General features: G+C 48.4%; 9 protein-coding genes across 9 annotated transcripts; 3 read left to right on the top strand and 6 right to left on the bottom strand.

Moving 5' to 3' along the window:
- Positions 1-364: 364 nt before the first annotated feature.
- BO94DRAFT_590392 (uncharacterized protein) lies at positions 365-1,552 on the top strand (the record flags this gene model as incomplete). The annotated part of the gene is made up of 5 exons (XM_025616020.1): positions 365-379; positions 514-790; positions 845-1,145; positions 1,202-1,310; positions 1,367-1,552. The coding sequence occupies 5 exons, from the start codon at positions 365-367 to the stop codon at positions 1,550-1,552; spliced, it is 888 nt and encodes a 295-aa protein (XP_025462435.1).
- A 1,029-nt stretch (positions 1,553-2,581) lies between these two features.
- On the top strand, positions 2,582-3,248 carry BO94DRAFT_477772 (uncharacterized protein; the record flags this gene model as incomplete). Its single annotated transcript, XM_025608661.1, has 2 exons — positions 2,582-2,914; positions 3,030-3,248. Coding segments are annotated over 2 exons (552 nt in total), but the record flags the coding sequence as incomplete, so codon positions are not given.
- A 372-nt stretch (positions 3,249-3,620) lies between these two features.
- On the bottom strand, positions 3,621-4,990 carry BO94DRAFT_477671 (FAD-dependent oxidoreductase; the record flags this gene model as incomplete). Its single annotated transcript, XM_025608653.1, has 2 exons — positions 3,621-4,650; positions 4,698-4,990. The coding sequence occupies 2 exons, from the start codon at positions 4,988-4,990 to the stop codon at positions 3,621-3,623; spliced, it is 1,323 nt and encodes a 440-aa protein (XP_025462433.1).
- A 359-nt stretch (positions 4,991-5,349) lies between these two features.
- BO94DRAFT_560715 (transcription factor domain-containing protein) lies at positions 5,350-6,851 on the bottom strand (the record flags this gene model as incomplete). The annotated part of the gene is made up of 3 exons (XM_025614178.1): positions 5,350-5,498; positions 5,545-6,740; positions 6,790-6,851. The coding sequence occupies 3 exons, from the start codon at positions 6,849-6,851 to the stop codon at positions 5,350-5,352; spliced, it is 1,407 nt and encodes a 468-aa protein (XP_025462432.1).
- Positions 6,852-7,728: 877 nt separating this feature from the next.
- Positions 7,729-9,687, bottom strand: BO94DRAFT_569663 (uncharacterized protein; the record flags this gene model as incomplete). Its single annotated transcript, XM_025614748.1, has 4 exons — positions 9,013-9,687; positions 8,692-8,848; positions 8,044-8,601; positions 7,729-7,998 (listed from the first exon to the last, which is right to left on the bottom strand). Exons 1-4 carry the CDS (start codon positions 9,507-9,509, stop codon positions 7,729-7,731), a joined length of 1,482 nt encoding a protein of 493 aa, XP_025462431.1. The 5' UTR covers positions 9,510-9,687.
- A 751-nt stretch (positions 9,688-10,438) lies between these two features.
- BO94DRAFT_477792 (uncharacterized protein) lies at positions 10,439-10,669 on the bottom strand (the record flags this gene model as incomplete). Its single annotated transcript, XM_025608663.1, has 1 exon — positions 10,439-10,669. One exon carries the CDS (start codon positions 10,667-10,669, stop codon positions 10,439-10,441), a length of 231 nt encoding a protein of 76 aa, XP_025462430.1.
- Positions 10,670-12,396: 1,727 nt separating this feature from the next.
- BO94DRAFT_610826 (uncharacterized protein) lies at positions 12,397-13,835 on the bottom strand (the record flags this gene model as incomplete). Its single annotated transcript, XM_025616613.1, has 4 exons — positions 12,397-13,123; positions 13,162-13,521; positions 13,560-13,615; positions 13,773-13,835. The coding sequence occupies 4 exons, from the start codon at positions 13,833-13,835 to the stop codon at positions 12,670-12,672; spliced, it is 933 nt and encodes a 310-aa protein (XP_025462429.1). The 3' UTR covers positions 12,397-12,669.
- An 805-nt stretch (positions 13,836-14,640) lies between these two features.
- BO94DRAFT_590387 (HNH endonuclease signature motif containing protein) lies at positions 14,641-15,661 on the top strand (the record flags this gene model as incomplete). Its single annotated transcript, XM_025616019.1, has 2 exons — positions 14,641-14,924; positions 15,121-15,661. 2 exons carry the CDS (start codon positions 14,641-14,643, stop codon positions 15,659-15,661), a joined length of 825 nt encoding a protein of 274 aa, XP_025462428.1.
- A 2,440-nt stretch (positions 15,662-18,101) lies between these two features.
- On the bottom strand, positions 18,102-18,573 carry BO94DRAFT_293810 (uncharacterized protein). Its single transcript, XM_025606701.1, has 2 exons — positions 18,423-18,573; positions 18,102-18,358 (listed from the first exon to the last, which is right to left on the bottom strand). Exons 1-2 carry the CDS (start codon positions 18,494-18,496, stop codon positions 18,124-18,126), a joined length of 309 nt encoding a protein of 102 aa, XP_025462427.1. The 5' UTR covers positions 18,497-18,573; the 3' UTR covers positions 18,102-18,123.

Genomic DNA, 18,573 nt, shown 5'->3' with positions numbered 1-18,573 from the left:
TATTGGAAATATGCCCATGTTTTCTTTTCACCGAACAAAGAGATGAATCTTGTACGGATTAGTAACCTTCCCTGTTAATGTTTCTCGTATTCAGCCAAGCCAATGCCACTCTCACATATAATCTGCTTGTCTCGTGTTATACCTTTTCGCCTCCGATAGCTCGGTCTAGGCGAAGGGCCCATACCTAAGGATTTTCAATACCTATTGGATAACGAATGAGGCCCTGGGTCACATTGTACATGATGTTATTTTGCATTCAAACTTGGCAGGTGCTACGTGAAGTGTTTTATAAGGCTTAAATTGTCAAGGTTCTACGTGGCGGCCGCCTGATACAGTAAGCAAAGGCTCTAGCCTGGAGAAAGTGATGGCCGATGTGCCTGTAACGTCGGCAATACATCATTGTCAGACGTCAGGATCAACATAACCTTCGCCATCCATGAAAATCTCCTTCAACCCACCACACCCAAGATCGCAACAAACCTGTCTTGAATTTCCCTTATCTCAACCCCTCAGCCCTACGCACTCTACGATCGAATTTTCATCGCCCTCACCATGGCCTGGTTTGATAGGCTGCAGAAGAGAGTATTGACCTCCGTCGAGTCCAATGAAGAACTCCAGAAAGCCTGTGAGGGGTTTTTCAATGACGCTATTCTGGAAAGTCAAGTTTTAAACCTGGCTGCATCAGAGATTAAGAACGTGCCCGAGGTATTCCACCTCCACGCTGACCCCGATTCTAAGTGGTGGGAGCTCTCAGAGGAAGAGCGTACCAAACCTGTCCCGGAGTATCTCGGTGAGTCCGGATCCCATAACCTCTGGTATGGCACTTCTGACAGATCGAAATTAGATAATATTTGGACCGACTGCTATAGCGCGGGGTTCTTGTCCTTCGACTCAGAATACATCACCATGGTTCTCCTCGCGCTGCTTAGTAAACGCTTCATCTCGTGCCAATATACCCTACAGCTACGAGCCAGGACGCCTCTGACTTTGAAGAATTGGCAATACGAAAATCGGACAGCCAAGATCAAAGGGAAAATAGGTTGGACTGTGTGGTGCAACCAACGCGCTTTCCCTCGACGTGACCCTGAGACTGGAGAGCGCGTTGAGGACGATTCCTATAAGGTTGAATCATCCGTAACTCTTGCGTACATGGGTCAGTTTTGCGTTTTCCATTACATGGGTCTTATACTAAGATTAACAGGGATGATCCACCAACCGAGGAAACGAGCAGGTCATCCCGATTACAGAGTCTATGGGTTGCAGCCAGTCTGAGGGAGTGGCACTTTTTTCGGATTGACAGCGATTCCACAGTGAGCCATCGAATGGGCCTGAGCTGCTATGCTGTTTGATACACTAACCTTCAAAGTATTCACACAAGTGCTACCGAACCAGTATTGATTTGATGGACAAAGATGCCTTCCGAAAATTCGATCGCTTGCTGAACGAAGTCACTTCTACAAATTCTCCAGGATTGAAGAAAGAGGTTACAGATGATGAAGGGGACCTTGTCAACATTCCTATTGATGAAGCGGGTGATCTCTACTGGCACTGATAGAGGTTCGATGTCTGCTTGCTTAGCCATAGGTTACTTTAAAACTCGTAGAAATACATTGCTTGATATTCATTCATGCCCGAGTCCTAATGATGATGTGATACCTGTTTCGGACTACTGCATATATACTGCTTTACAACGACCTGTATACAAGACCTTTGTCAGGCCATTTAGTATCCATCTCAGGGCCAAGACAATGCTCTCTATAACACTCCGTATGAGATTCTACCTCTAAGTGATGACCTATACAGGAGCTTATACCGACGCGCTACAATCACACCAGTCAAAATACAACCACACTTTCGGTTCAGTCTACCTATAGAATCAAAGATATGTGTTTTAAAGAAATAGCAGAATTCGTACTGCTCAGAAAGGCATAAATGCTTTGAGGCTTCTTATCTATATTTTCAGAATCATATACCTATCTTAGTCTACTATATGATCTCAACTGCTGTCTATATAATCCATGCATGACAGGGACTTTTATTCACTGTTATGGGAAGCTATACATGAGGCTCTACTTCAGCCATTGTGGACAGAAATCAAAGGCACGTTTCTCAAGATTCTCCAAAATAGCTCATAAACTTATGAAATACATTTTCAAAACTGCTGCAATCTCCATCCATAGAGATAATGATATATATATATCCCAGTTGGCTGCTGGAGTGGACAGTAAACAAGATGTTCCACCACTGATTATAACAATGGGTCTACTTACTCTAATATGTAAAGTAAACTGTTCATTTAGGTAGTTGGAGTACGAAAAAATGTGGTTGTAGCCTGGCCGGTGTGAGGGCTGTAGTGCCTTTTCAGCCTTGCAGAGTGGAGCAGTGCCCCCCCCACCACCCCACCACCGCGGCTAGAATCCTCCGCGGAACAACTCCACCATCAACCCCGGACAATAAAACCCATCTACCATATAAACATATACACCTCTTTCCCACCATATCCCTCCTCATTCTTCCCCACCTCATCTCTCCTCACCTCTCCCTTTACATTCACCGCCACCACACAAAACCCCAAAACAAAATCCGTATCCTCCTCCTCGGCGCCACCGGCTTCCTCGGCAGCCGCCCCCTCCCCTCCCTCCTGCAACACTCCCACACCGTGATCCCCTACATCCGCACCCCGTCCTCCCTCCCCGTCCCACTCCTCCCCCACCTCCCAACCATAATCCAAAGCGACCCTCGCTCCGCAACAACCATAAAATCCGCCTTCTTCGACCACAACTGCGACGCCATCATCAACGCAGCCGGCTACGCAGCCATGTTCCCATGGAGTTCCACCTCACTCCCTGATATCGTGGACGCAGTCATCCAAGCAGCGGTGGAAATCGGCCGTGAACGGGGACGACCAGTTCGGGTGTGATTGTTGGGTGGGGTGAGGGGGTTGGATGTTCCTGGTATGGGAGGGTGGAGGTGGGTGGATTTGTATGTCTCTCTTCCTCTTCTCTCTTTTCTTTTCTTTGTTTGGTTAGAGTGGTTTTGAGGTTGGGGTTAGTGCTAACTGTATGTACCTCTTGTGGGTAATGAATAGTATGCACATCTTCCCCTCCCATCAACAAACAATCGCGAAACTTAACGCACTGCCGAAATCAAGTTTGAATTGGTCGTTGCTTTGTCCGGGGGTGATGTACCCCGCTAGTGAAGAGGTCATGTATCCGGCATGGTGGGGGTGGGGTAGGGAATGCGGATGATTTGGTGGTGGGGGCGGAGGAGCCGCGGAGTGGAATGGGAGGTTTCTTTGTGTACCGCTGATTGGGGGGCATTTGAATGTGTTTTCTCAGGTGGGGGGGGTATGCCACAGCGTTGGAGGATAATGCGGATTTTATTGCGAGGGACTTGGCGAGGGGGGAGGAGAGTGAGTGGGTGTGGAAGAGGGTGGGGACGAAGAGGAGGTGAGATGTTCGGGTGGTAGTGGAATGTTAGGGTTTGGGGGGATTGTCGGTTGAGATGTTTGTTTGTATCGTTGTGGATGTTTGTAATGATATATGAGTTGAATAGGGGGTTGGATGTATTTGTCACTGCCGCTTGAGTTATATCGAGTGATTGAAGATAAAAAGAGACTATTATTCATTCATCGGATACACCCAACTCATCCTCCCCCTCATCACCTCCTCCATCGGGATATACTCCAACACCCGACCCTTGCGCAGCTCCGGAGAGATAAGCCAGTTCACAGCCACACTCTCCACACACCTCGGAGTGCTCAGATACCGAGAGAGTCCATAATAACATATATTCTCCCAAGCATGCATACGTGTCTCCAACCCCGCATTCGCAACATCAGCAACAAGCGAACATGCCCGGCTCTTTCGTGTCTTCTCATATGCCTCAAACACTTCCGTCAGAGTCGAGATATCCGGGTTCTTGCTAGGCGGCATCTGTACAGCCCGTCGAAGCTCATTACAAAGCACAATGATATCCTGAACCCCATTGTTGAATCCATGCCCGAGATGGGTCGTCATCTTGTGGCATGCATCTCCCACGAGCACAATCCGCCCCAGATACCAGTGCTGCGCGATTCCCTCTTCGAGATTCGTCATTCCGGCTCCTAGCATGTGTGGCCAGACATCTTTCACTTTCACTGTCTGGGTCAGGGGAAATCCGGCAAACTCCTGGGCGAGTGTCTCGATATCATCCTCGCTATATTGTCTCCGCTCTGTCGTAGGTCGCGGTAGCTTTTTGTACAAGAAGAACCAAGCTCGTTTTGGCCCGCTGAGATACATGATTGCCTTTCCCTTTGCTTGGACATCATACCCCTGACCGGACGACGAAGGAGCAGGGAATGCCCCGTACAAGAGCTGGTAGGAGGATGTAAATGGTTGCACTGGGTCCCAGGCTCGTGAGGGGTCCTCATCCAGGGCAATATCTCTCATCAGGTTCCGGGTTTTGCTGTGGACGCCGTCAGCTCCGATGAGTATAGATCCGTGATAGGTGCTGCCATCTGCACAAATCACATCGACGCCATTTTTGTGGGAAACAATGTCGACTAGTTTCTTGTTGGTCAATATATTCGACTTGGTGGTAGCTGGAAGGCCTTTGTACAAGATTTCGATTACCTCTGCCCGGTGGAGAACAACAGGTCCATGGCCGTGGCTGTTGGCTTGTAAGCTCAGCATTGACAGGTAACTTAGGTAACTCACTTCTCGCGTATGCGCTCATATCTTGCGCCCTCGTTAAAAACATGTCCGTCAGAAGTAAAAGACAGATGGTGGTTCAGTTCGCCGCCTACGGAGAGTAGCGCCTCCAGGAGGTCGAACTGGTGCATGACGCGGAAGGTGTGAGGGTAAACCACCAGGCTAGCACCTTTGTCTTCAACGATGGCGGATCTGCCTTCCAAAACGATGAAATCAATCCCTGCGTGATGAAGTGCATGTGCAGCTGTCAGTCCAACCGGACCTCCGCCAATTATTATGACTTTGAAGGTCTTCTCCATGTTGTTTTTTGATGTAGTTGTATAGCACTCTTTCGTAGGAGGGAGATCAGTACAAATTTCACGACCCTAGATTTATGGGTTATAGGTGCGGGAGCTCGTCAGGGGAATAGAATCATCATGTATCCATGTTGTGGAAAGGTCTCCACAACGGCGGAATTGACTTAGACGGAGTTATTTCGACTGGCGGCCGGCGAAAATGAAGTGGGCCCTCGGAGGATCCACCAACCCATCATCGTTTGCAAGATCGGCCGAAATGGAGTTAAAACATTTCACTTTCACAATTTGACTATTTCAAAGCAGCGCCACAGATTGTCCAATTATAAATGGCCCAGTAACTGTTACACGTAACTGGAGCAGCATCACGCAGCAGCATCCAAAATGACTTGCGCCGACGAAAGAAACTGCAGCCACCGTGGGTGTAGCGGTGCCTCAAAACGAGACAGTATCAACGAAATTTGACTATTTGACAGCGGACCAGGAACCGATTCGCTGAAGCTCTTGAATGAGACTATTTGCGTCGTTAGTGAGGCCACGGAATCCAGGGATCTACATACGGATCAAAAGCCTGGGAAGTGTCCAAACACTGGCAAACTGCTCAAGCTGAAGATACAGAACAGTCTTCTCGTGGTCAATCTCGGAATCGATATTAAACACGTTTGTTGTCGCCGACTTTCGATGAAGCTCAAGAAACACAAGAGCAGTGAGGGTTGTGAGGCAGATGGCCGGATCCACCTTGAGGCAAAAAGAGCTATCCCACTGTTCGGCAACCAAGGCAATATCCTGACATGTCTGGTATACTCGCTGCCAATTTACCAGCCAATCATTGCCCTGAGAAGCCGCGCAGTGGAGTATCGAGAGTAGCAATTGTGCCATCAGCAGTAGAAGAACGGAGACCATCCGCTCGTGATGGCTGGCTTGAGACTCGGCGGTGAAGGCATTGCGTCTGGGATTTAGCCATCCGGGAGGGAGGGACATACGAAACTCTGACAAGTGTTGTGAAACGGTGGCTAAATGGAATAAAGTCTCCTCTCGTGGCCGTAAGAAATGTAGCCGTGTAACAAGTCCCATCTGACGGACGGCGGCGATGGTGATATTATGGATATTGGGAACCATTGTTTCTGGGTGTGCTGTAATCGCAGGAACTAATCTCCACAGACTGTTGACCTGTTGTGACACGTATAGTTCTGGGGGCTGTTCGTCATCCAATATCTGCTTCCCCACCACTAGTGAAGTATCGATCAGGCTATCTTCAATCAAAAACGGTGTTCCTGATGAAAGATTCGAGTACGCATCCAGCCGATAAATGCACCACCATATCGACCGCCATTCCTGGATATCCTCATAGCTAACTGTCTTCCACTCATCATATCGCACACGAAGTACTTCGAGGCGGTCAAGCCCGATCCGATAAGCCATGCGTGTTAACTTTCCCACCCGCATCCACGACTGGTTGCCAGGGAATTGATGGAACTCGTAGAATGCAAGAATGCATGCTTTGCGGAATTGATCAAGGGACGGAAAATCTCCAACAATCTCCTCCTCCAGCAGACTTGAGCTAAGCATTCTTTCGATACTAGTATCCAGTCCTAGAGCATGGCTGAATTGTTCCCTCCCTATGAGCTTTGCTGTAATCAGGGCAATTGCAGAAACCAGTTCCGGGCTGCACAATGATCTACGGTAGTCCTGGAGAAACCTTTCTTTGTCAAGAATGGGGTTTGCATCGCGAGCAATGTCGAAAAACCTTTCAAGTCTGTATAACCATAATCTCAGCGTAGGACCATCGGGGTTAAACGATGTACATACAAGGCCTCTTCCTGATGTCGGGATATACTGAAGGCAGGATGGTTTTGAGAGTTTCCATGGGGCAGGACGGATGATGGTCCGGGTCCGATGCGGTCTGTTAACTGCGAAACTGTGGCCGTTGGAGACGGATTCTGATTGGAGCCAGAAGCCGAGGTGTGGTCATTCAATTGATCTTATGACAGTTCAAAAACTAATTAGTATGTCATCCGTTGTTCTCGCCAGAACACGCGAAAACAAGTGATTAGAGGGAGATTCAATACCCAAAGGTCTGTATGGCCTTGGCCTAGGTAAAACGCGCTGCGAGCCGCGTGAAGGCCCTGGCCTTCGCCGTTCGGACGTGTAGGTACAGGTAAATCCCCATTCAAGACAGCGAGAGCATGAAGGTCGCGCTCGGTCACCTGCAGATATCCAACCTGTTAGTAGTCACTCCAGGTATTGGAGAGCTGCCAAGACCGTACATTTTACCTTTTTGCTGTACAACGTCAGAGCGCGCAGTGGAGAAAAGGGGTAGGAAATACCGGATACAGCTGTCACAGACTCTCAAGGTCATGGGAGTTGTCTGATTGGCGGGATGTTACTGTAGGTTAGAGTTTCCACGCGGGATCGTCCACGGAATATTGGTGATAGGCCTGGTTCTCTTACGGAGGATTTGTCATTGTTCCGAAGTGAGGTGATGATGGATTGCTCGGCAAGTCGGAATTTGTCTCGGAGGATCTCCCTGTCACGTGCAATAGACTTTCCGGGGCTAGCCTACATCCAGAATAGTGCATCTACGGGACTCCACGCCTATTCTTAGACCAAATTTGGGCTATGGAATAATATGTACATGTATGCCTACTACAGTTGCTGCCTGATTACCGTCATATCAATAACATTACTGTCCCAGACACCTTCCATCAACCATGATCATTTTCCCCATTGACGTAACTGTGGAATCATGGGTCATCATCACAGACAATGTGGTCTATCCAATCTTCCACATCAGTTCTTGAAGCTTTGTGGCCCTCTCCAGAATCTTTGTCAGGTGACAATCTGCCATCCAATCCATTAAGCTCTATCCACTCATGTATTCTCTTCTCCTGCGGAGGATACCCTTCACGTCGCAGCCAGCCGAACATGCATCGTGTTTCATTCTTTGACTCACACTCTTCCCCCGGGTTGAGAGCATCATAATTGATTGTGATGTTTGGCATTATTGGCTCCACCTGCGGGAATGATGCTGCAAAAGCGGGCTCAGACAATTGATGTACCACGCGACCATTTTGACACGTCCACTTCCAACCTGCATATCGGAGGCCGTGCCCGGTGCAGTTCGCGTGCAGGCGGACGTCAATTTCAGTGTTTTCAAGAGCGGTAGCACCAAACGGCATCCACGGACATATAGGCCAGCGTGTATGACGGTCCTCTTGGATAAGATAGAGAATTCGACATTTATCAGAGCGCAAAATAGAGCTATTTGTTGCTGGATGGATAGGCTCTTGCATGAACGATTGCATGGTTCCAGACCACGCCGCAACATCTATGTCAGTAGGGATAAATCCGAATTGACCATCTCTTAATACCTGCTTATGGCTACCCAGGATTGCTCCTCCAAGCCAGAAGAAGGCAAGGTGCGGAACTCGACTCATTAGCATATGGATCAGAATGCGATCGTCGTCAACAGAGTTTACAACAGCAAATATGGATTGCAGCCATGGGCTTGCAACATTGCAAGCTATGCCAGGCTCGTAGAAGACGCTTGCCAGCAGAGAATGAATCGCTCCTCCAGTGCAGCTCAACGTGAGAAGTTTGTCTAAATGATGGTCTTCCTGCACCCGAGCAAGGTCAAGTTGCACTTTGCATTTTGATGACCCCACTTTACACTTCGGTTCAAGGCTGAATTGTGGTCTGGGTAGAACGATGCCTTTTCCTCTGCCAGGCAACTGTGGGAGCAATAACACGGCCGATAATGCTGCATAGCCCTGGTCAACAATCTTATGCAGAGAGCAGTAATCAGATAGAAAGCCGAAGGCAGTCGCAGCTGATATGGCTGTATCTGACACCATGCATCGGTTGCTGTGAGAGAAAAGCCTAAATTGCGAGGTCTCCGCAAGAGTTATTGACCAAGGGGACCAGTGTTTGTCTTTTCCTAGAGCAATATAGGCCTCCCAGCCCTCTTCCGGAGCCAGAATAGCAGTCCACCATCTTGCTGCGTTATCATCAACAGCCCCTACGTTCACCAAGACAGGATCTTGTTCTCGGCCTTGTCGCTGTTGCATGCTTTGCTGTCCGTATATGTGAGTATGGCTTCGGGCATGAGTTCAGCCCAGCGTGCTGAAAGAATATGACTCCATGCAAATATCAAGACAGTGAGGTGATTTTCGTCTGTATTAAACCATTGCTGGTGGCTTCGATCCGGGTTTGTAGACACAATGAGAGGGGTTGGAATGTCGGCCGAGACTCCGATTTGAACATGCCGTTGCAGTGGAGGTATGGTGCAGTTCTCCGACGATCCTTCCCAGATCGATGTTCCCGAAGCCCAGAGCTTCTTGTAAGCGAGCTTGAGATTCAAGTCATCAGGAAAGTAAGGCTGGTGCTGCAATGCTGGCTGGATCTGAAAACAGGTTTGGGGAAGGTCAGATCTCTCCATAGCACGCATGTAGAGACTTTGCCAGATGCGAAAACCTTTTTCATACACAGTTCTGCCTTCTTCAGCACTGGGGACCGCGTCTTTCATGATGAACAAAGTGATGAGGGTGAGAGAGTAAACGGTGCAGATTCAGAGGGAGATCGCGAGATTTGTAGGTTGGACAATAACAAAGGCTTACTAATCAAAGTTGGTCATGAACCAACCAACAGCGGAACATACCGAAGCCCAGTCTCTGTACGAGAGAAACAATGAAGAAAAACAATCAAGAAAAGGCAAGTTTTCTTTGTTCCACCCCCCTAGACTAGATGAATCGGGTTTATATGTCAGCGGTGCGGTCGGAACAAGCCCGTGGGCCCGGAAAGGCCCGTAGCAAGCCAGATGACGTCCGATGCCCCTTCACAGGAGAGGCATGTTGAGCCATATCAACAAGGCATGCCGCATGATCAGTCACCTGGTCGCAGCAAGGGTCTCAAGGGATTTCAACTAGGGGATTATAGAGACTAAGTATTTAATGAAACAACTTCATATATGTGTATATCTCTTGTACGTGTCATTTAAGAACGCGCTACAGGCATCCTGGCCGGACTAACCACACCCTTTCAGGTTCACTCTCCTCCTACTATGATGGGAATAGATTACTTTGAATCTCGCTGTTGTTTATACTGATCTCTAAAACAGCAAAACATACCTCAGGCTGCTAAATACAGGAGTGAAATAAATATCAAGAATCTGTGTGGGTTGCTACATGACCTACATTAGTTCCTACGCGAGGTCCTACACAATTATCTACATAAAGTCCTACCCGGGCTGTCGGTGTAATACTAAATAAAAAACTTTTTGATCTGCGATTCACGGCGTACGTAGCTAAAGTTTTAGGATTGATATTCTCCCCGGCAGCTTCTGAAAAGGGTAGGCAGGAAGTGTAAAAGGAGTGTGGTTTAGCCTACCCGGTTTCCTTGAAGCACCTCTCCCCTTCAAAGACGACCTAGGCAAGGTACCTAAATTCGGCGCTTCTTCTAAATTTCCAGGCGAGGCATATTGGTGACGTCAATGGGGCAGCTATAAGGATGATCAGGGTACCACAAGCAAAGCACCCAAACAGGCTGATCTACTTCTGAATGGGCTTTGATATGGCAGACCATGAATAACTTTCCGCAACGTGGAACGGTACAATAATAGGGCCTATGCTCATTATTGGCATGTTCGCAGACTACGCAAAATCCGGGTAGACCGGAGCTGGCAGTCATCTTGATGTTTTGAATAACTGGAACGATTGTGGGCGCTTAGTGGACACCGAGAGAACCTACTGCTTTGCTTCACGTCAGCCCTAGAACTGATGGTTGATACTGCGCTTGCATGGTATGAACACGACAAACCTTAACGCGATTGTGAAAGTACAGCGTAACAGCCGAAGACGCTTACTAGACACAAAACTATGGATGCAATGCATGGCCCACAGAAGGCAGGGACCTTAGGGGCTTGAATTAGCCTTCAGAGATGAGGCATGGTGACCTCTTCCACCGGAGGCCTCCCCTGGCTGGCCGGGATCCTCCCAACTAGTCTGAGAGCTTCTACAGATAGCTGAAAGTCTCCTACAGCTGGAGGCTTCCTACAGCCGAAGACCGCCTACACACTCCCTTTAGGCACGGGAAAGAAGCCGCAATAATTTCCTATCTAGGTAAGTTTCTAGCATACCTGAAGGTTTGTCTACATAGGTCCCGCTTTATGTGAGGATTGGCACCATCGAAAAGCTCTACCCGGGGCGGTTCTACGTGAGTAACCTAATCAGTGATGCGTGGTCTAAGGTAGTGAGCTTAGAATCCTAGTCTTTTGCCAGATAGCCGAGTTGCTAACTGGTAGAATCCTACGACTTAAAGGGCACTATGTCGGATCCTGACCGCCAGTGTGCCTGTAGCGCCTCCCAAAATCTATCATAAATTTTCAAGGCAAAATTGGTTATTTTTATGACGGATTCGTTAATCCTGCGAAATAGACTAACTATTTATAAGGTTAGAATATTGTCGCAGAGGATGTCTTCATGTGTTGAGATCATCCAGTGCTAGTTTATATTAAACGTAAACAGTATATATGTAGGTAGACCCCCTATTGGCTCACTATCAACATCTATACAGCGGAAACATAGTGTTTCATATTGTTATGACGGTGATGCTTGTATACATACTGCAATAGCTGCCTTACTTTCCCCGTTTCGATAACATTACCCTTCCAACCATCTCCCATCAATGAAAAATACTCCATTGACGTAATTATAAACATAGCTAATAGAGGAGTTCTGCTTTTAATGTTCGCTTATGGTATCTGACTGTTATATCGTGGAATGCAAAAGTTAGAAGCGTAGTGGTAGGAACTGGAACAAGCTGTAGCCCACGCGGTGATATCGCCTGTAACCCATCAAATCCATGGCCAGTACCAGTGCGGAAAAGCCTTTTTTGATCAACAGGTGGTACCATAGCTCAGTCCATTAACGCTCCACCATCGACAGTTCTACCTATATGGCTTTGGTTCTACCAGCCGATGGGCACATTCTTGCTTGGACTCTAATCACATCGCTTACTATTGTTTGTCACCTCTGCTGTTCCAGGTCAAAACCATCCGTTGACGCCTTATGTCGAGGTCTACATAACCTCCCTGGATGTAGCTTGTCCTCCCGTTCATGCTTCCCCACATTCTCTCTCGTGCTATTCAGATTCAACCACTTCCACATGCCCCCTTTCTGAAGCCAAGTGAAGTGCGGTATGTCCTTGGTCTGTCTTGTCATTTATTATCGCCTTCAATTTCGGGAAAAGAGCCTTTGTCACGCTACCATGTCCCCTGTAGGCAGCGTAATGGAGTGCAGACCATCCTATATTGTCCGTGGTAGTACCATCCGTCTTACCGAGGTCGAGAAGCAATCGGACCAATCTTTCCTGGTTGTCCCAAACCGCTAAATGCAGTGGGGTTGTTCCATCAGCCTTTCTGGCCTCAAGCGAAGCACCCTTCTTCGACAGAAGATCCACAAGATGTTCGTCCCCTGTCGTACTGGCAAAATGAATGGCGGTTGACCAGCACTTGTTGTTTTTACAGAAATGTCAGCCCCCTTGTCAAGTAAAAATTCGGCAATTTCTGTGACAGCCTCTAGAGGGGTCAAGCTTATAAGGGATGCGCATCTGAGACTAGTGGCTTAGAATCCTAGTCTTTTGCCAGATAGTGTATGTGTCTAGCAGGGGCTCCGTCTCTAGAAGCGCACCTAGGGAGCAGCCTTGACAATTTCAGTGCATGGTATAAAGGTCGAAAGCAGGAGAGGGGTCAGCCCCGTTGTGACATCCTCATCTCCCTCAAACAAATGATCAAAACGGGCTTCCAGCTGCCCTTCCTCGATCAGAATTTTCGCCGCTTGAATATCATTGGCCTGGATTGCTTCCTTCCAGCGCGACCCAACAATGACATCAAAAGACATATGGATATTGTCATCTGAAGAAGAAGCGTCATCCGTCTTAGTGTTGCCTTTTGCTGACAGCCCTGCATCTAGTGATTCATTGCGGATCGTTGATATCGTGTCGACGGAAACGTCTACCTGGAGGGGATTCTGTGAGCCACACTCGGTAATGAGTGAGCGGGCTGGGTTGGCTTTCTGACCTCGTCTGCGTGGTGCTAGTCCATGAAGCTGGATTTCATCATGGGTATACGAGTTTCGGTTCACTCTGGTTGGATGTTCCGTTCAGTTAACATCGCCCATCACCTGGCCAATTTTGGGTCAGTCGATAATGGCATGTTGAGTATGCATGAACCTTTTCGCTCGGTCGCGTCAATATTCGTGTATCCTCTGTTTACGGAGAGTGAGAAAAAGCAATATTCTCGCGCCTCTCCTGAGAGGATAGGAGCACGGCCCTTGCGTAGGCCCAAGTCCCGGGGTCCCCAAAGCGCTGGACGGTTACGAGTTGCGGATTGGTCTTCCGCTCGCATGATAAGTTCTCTAAGATAAGACATCATCCCGGGAGTGGAGTAGAGCCGAAGTGGTTCACATCTGGTTTGTGGACCTATGCAGTGATTTTGTTTAGTGCACCTGAACCAAGACATAAGCGTGATGGGGAGGGAGCATCTGGCCGCGGGTACATATCAGCCCGATCACTGGCTCACCCCTCACCTATCAGAGAGGTTGCTTGGATGGTCCACAAGCCCCGCGACCTTGCACTCTGGAGACCAGTGGTTAGTTGTTGCATATTTCCCACGATGGTCATCGGGATGACTGACACTGAGGCTATTAGACCGGTGGTTTCGCACCCAAGTCAAATAACAGTGGTGAGCAAAAGGACGGGATAAGGCCAGGTAAAAGTGAACTAAAGAACATACACAACGCGATGACTTGATCACGTCACTAACATAGTTTGGTTGGGCCGAAAACAGCAGCTCCATGTTGCTAGATTCTCGGGGCTAAGTGAAGTATTGCCAGAGCATCTTGTATTCGTACAGCTAGAAGACACGAGACGCCGAAAAGTAAGGGAACGCCATCTGAGGAAGGCGGAACTCCGGCGTTCTCGAAAAGTCACGCGCTGGTTGTGATTGAGGCCTGAGGCATCGTCATGATGCAGCCTCATACCAATAGGGGAAACACTTTCAGTCTACTCCATCTGCGTCCACGGTGGATAGGTAGCCTACTCCATATAGAAAAGCTTGTCTATTATTCATATCAGCTATTATATAATAGCACTGTTCAAGGCATCCCTTGGGGATAATTTATCACTCGGCTAAAAGGATATCTTTCTATCCAGATTAACTTATCAGTTGTTAATCTACCGTAAATAATTATATACGGGTAATTACTCGGACCTCATACATAGCTTCAGGGATACTATTCTTCGGAACCGTATAAAGAACTTAAATAATCTTCATATAGATAGTCTGCTGAAAGAATATAGTAGTCGAACATATATCTCCATGATACCCCTAAACATAGCAAGAGCCCCAGACATCTTGGCTCACTCAGCAAGGATTCCAATAGATATAAAAGTAAACCTTTCCGAATAGTAGATGGAGTAGACAGAAAGTGTTGTGGTACCTGGCCAATAGCGCCCACCTAAGGGGAATGGATATCATAGTGACCCAATCTACATGCCGCTAAACCAAAAAGGGGGCCTTACTCCATTCACCTCAGACATCTCACATAACCTGCGCATTTCCTGCGCATTTCACTTAGACATCATTCAATCTTTATAGTCAAATGGCAAATGCTTCTCCCTTCAGCCCATCCCTCCTCACCGAGGCCCCGTCAGACATCTCGGGGTTTGGCGTCTCTCAGGTCGAAATGAACAGAAGGCTAGAACGCTATACTACCACCTCCCAAGCCGACGACACTGTGGAATTTCTGCGAATTGTGTTCCAGCAGCTACCAGAAGACGGAACGATGAATTTGGCAGTCGATATTTACAGCTGTGACACAGACGAGACGCTCCGCCAACTTGTCAGGAGCTTTGAGACCGGCCTACTTTTCCCGATGAAAGCTTTGTGAGGGAAAATGCCTACTATTACCTCTAATCCACGATTTGGGCTTAACGATTCGGTCGACAACCTCGCCTCATTGGATCTAGAGTCCCCATCTCGCGAAAACCGTCTACGAACAGAATGTCTCCGTCGAGATGGCCGGCGTTGTGTAATCACTGGTGTTTGATGTCTTTAATTCAATTCCGGGTTGTCTTACCAGTGCACTTGAGGCCGCCCACATCATTCCCTTCGCTCTTGGGGCCTATCGCAACTCAAACGAAAGAGCGCAAAACTGCGTCATCTGGGCCAATATATTGCGCTATTTCCCAAGCCTTCGTTCTCGGCTCGGCTTTATATCCGACGAGATAAACCGTCATGAGAACGTCATGATGCTCGAGGCAGGTATCCACCGGGAGTTCGGTCGCTTTTGTCTTACCCTAGTACCAACCAGCACCGAGAACACATACACGGTGAAGACGTATCAGGGATTCTCGACTCTCTACAATATAGCTCTACCAACCAATGGGCGGGTAGTTTTCATATCCCACGACAACCGGTACCAGCTCCCTCACCCGCTCCTTCTGCAGGTGCACAATGCTGTAGCCCACATCCTACACATGACGGGGAGGGGGGGAAAGGCCGAGAAGCTGAAGAGGGAGTATGATGACTCAGGGTTGCTCGCTCCTGAAGGTGGAAGCGACGTCGAGTCGCTCTTGTCGTTATCAACTCTAGGGCTTCTAGAGTCAGCGGGAGACTATTAACAAGCAATCAAGAAGGGATATTTCTAGGGAAGAAACGCCAAAGCCACGGGCTCGCAGTCAAGTGGGAAAGAAGGAGGACGAACAGCTCCTATAACTCATAGGACATGGCATGATTCATCTTATTTTACGTTCTCCCCAGCCTGGGACGCGAGCACCTAGCACGAACGGTATCGGTTTCAAAGTTTCATCCTCCGATTCACATTTCGACTCATGCTCTACAAGAAGGGCCAATGTATCCTTCTTGTCGGCTCTGATCGCCGCATCCAACGGTGTTTTACCCGCGTTGTCATGGGCATCAATATCCAATCCCCGTTTTAAGAGCCATTTGCACATATTTCGGGATCCTTTTTCCGCCACCAGATGCAAGACCGTTCTCCCATCGTTGTCTTTGACGTGCAGATTGGCACCCTTGGCTAGGAGAAACTCTGCAATCTCAACGCTGCCAACCTTGCAGGCTTTCGCGAAGGGTGTCCGGCCACGTTCGTTACGATGCTCAATGTCGGCCCCATGATCAACCAACATCTCAACAGCATCCAGATTGTTTCTCCGTATCGCATTGAACAGCGGCGGGCGTGGCTGTGCCGGTCTGTAATTCGGATCTGCGCCCCTCTCTAGAAGCAAGGGCAAAACAGATGGGTTGTCATCGCATAGGGCCCACCACACAGGACCCAATGCCGCGCCCTGAACATCAGCACCATGGTCCAACAACAATTCCGCCGTCTTCACTCGACCAAGCCTAGAGACTAATTCCAAGGGAGTCATTCCATTTCTTTCACAAGCTTCCAGGTCCGCGCCTCGTTCGAGCAGGCTCTTTGCAATACCCACGAACAACCTCCCCACTGCCAAATGCAGAACCGAATTCCCCTCCCCTGATTGATCCTGGATACCTGCTCCTGCGTCGAGCAATCGCCGCGCTGCGCCCGCGTGGCCCCGAAAAACTGCTTGTGCCAGCGGGCTCCCCGAGAAATCGTCATGCCACTTCTGAACGATCGGTACGCCGCAGATTCTAGCAATTACTTCCCCCGCCACCTCGAAGTGCACATCCGCGCCGATCTCCAGCATCAACTCAATGATCGCCTCTAGTCCGTTCACGGCGGCCCAAACCAAGGCGTCGCCTTTATTCTCGTCGCTTCCCTGTGTCAGATTATCGGCCAGGAACTCCAGTCCTTCATAGCGATACATGAGTGTTGCGGGGTCGATATCTGCTAGTCGACCTGGGTCAGGTTTCGGATTGGACATATGAATCACCTCTGAGGATCCTATTCCAACTAGAGTAAATTCGGGGAACACATCATGGACCAGAAACTTCCTCAGTAACTGGGTGGTATGCCATCGGCAGACCACGCCGGTAATGTTATGTAGCGAGTGGGTTAGATCATTGACCAGGAACTCCAACGCCGTCAACGTGTTTCGTTTCCAGTTCATATATCCGTTGTCACCATCCTCGTATGATCTATAGTCTAGGTGACTCTGTGAAGCTATCAGCATCTATGTATTGTCTCGTGGTTGGGGGGGGGGGGGGGGGGTAGCTACGAGAATAGCCTTAAGAATCGCCCGTCGGTTTTCCGGCTCAAAAACCTGACACAGACTTCGACAAGTGCGACGGAGACGCAATGCATCATCAACATCATCTAGGCGCCCGTAAACAAGGACAAGAATGTCGGTCGGGAGATCGCTCAGCCCAACCATCGTTGGCGTTGGGGAAACTTCAAATTCTGATACCTCGAGCCGGTCGGGTGATGTACCTGAATAATAAAATTTGTTCCAGCTGGGACTTATTCCTGTGATTTCAAAGGGAAAGAGAATAGGTTCTGCTAATGATCACGATTTCGTTGGGATGTAGCCCGGTCTTTATGTCTCCGGACCCATGGGGTCTCTACCGGAAGCAAGGGATGCATCAGGCATCAGGCTACAGCCAGCATTAGGCAGACAATACATTCTCTCTAGGCTGCAAGAGTATAGCACGTTCCTGTTGCCTATCATCTTCATATTGTAATGAACCAGATAACCAATATAATCATACCGAAAGAGATTGAAGGATACGATCCAGATAAGTTGGAATTCGTCCCTCTTCCGATGTAGGATCCTACATTCTAGGATAGGATCAAGACTAGTTCAGTGAGCCAATCTACTGGTAATTGATATATTTAATCGAATGTCAATAAAGGTCAGGTGGGGAGAAGAGTAACGTTGCACGATGAGAGCTGTATATATGTATTGTGGGATGGTTGACATACATTACTCGATCAGTGGATATTTTACGCTCGTGTTTTCATTTCTTAGTTCCGTAATACTACGTAAGATATATACTCTCTGGCTACTAGTTTAACAACCTACTTTCACAGACCTAGCGGGGTGAAAATACCTCTACATCATCATTAAATAATACTGGATATTTGTTTCTATCATCTCACTTCCATCTAACATATAATACACATTACGAAACAATCACCAAGACCCAACTAAGTCAACAACCCATGACTCGTAGCAGCCAACGCTGAAGAAGAACCAGAACCAGAACCAGAACCCACAGGTATCCCATCCGACTCATCATCCCCGCCCACTAAATTCAAAATACCGTCGGTATTCTGACAATGGCCTACGTAGTTGACCGTCACCTTGCAACCATTCGAGAGTAACGCCTGGCCGCACTTCTTGCAGCCACCACCGGTGAATTGCATGATGTGATCGTAGTGTCTATCGTTCCGAGTAAGTATATTGTATAGGTGTCAAGGTAGTAAGTAGCTGGTATCCGACTTACGCTGCGAGTTCGGCGCCCGTCATTTGGCACTTTTTCCCTTCGACAAAGACTCCGCAGCCAAAGCCGGCGTTCATTCCGTTCGTGTAACAAGTGCCGGAGTTGACGTTGTTTTTGGTGGTGCTAGGATGGGGTTAGCGTTGTGGGGATGAAG

Source organism: Aspergillus sclerotioniger (assembly GCF_003184525.1).
Source record: "Aspergillus sclerotioniger CBS 115572 chromosome Unknown BO94scaffold_41, whole genome shotgun sequence".
Classification (NCBI taxonomy): Eukaryota; Fungi; Ascomycota; class Eurotiomycetes; order Eurotiales; family Aspergillaceae; genus Aspergillus; species Aspergillus sclerotioniger.
The sequence above is the reverse complement of the archived record's forward strand: the minus strand, read 5'-3'. Positions and strand labels throughout refer to the sequence as shown.

Coding starts and splice junctions, on each gene's coding strand:
- BO94DRAFT_293810 (XM_025606701.1), bottom strand. CDS start 18,496: ATGAACGCCGGCTTTGGCTGCGGAGTCTTTGTCGAAGGGAAAAAGTGC. Junction 18,359..18,422: donor ACGGGCGCCGAACTCGCAGC/GTAAGTCGGATA, acceptor TCGGAACGATAG/ACACTACGATCACATCATGC.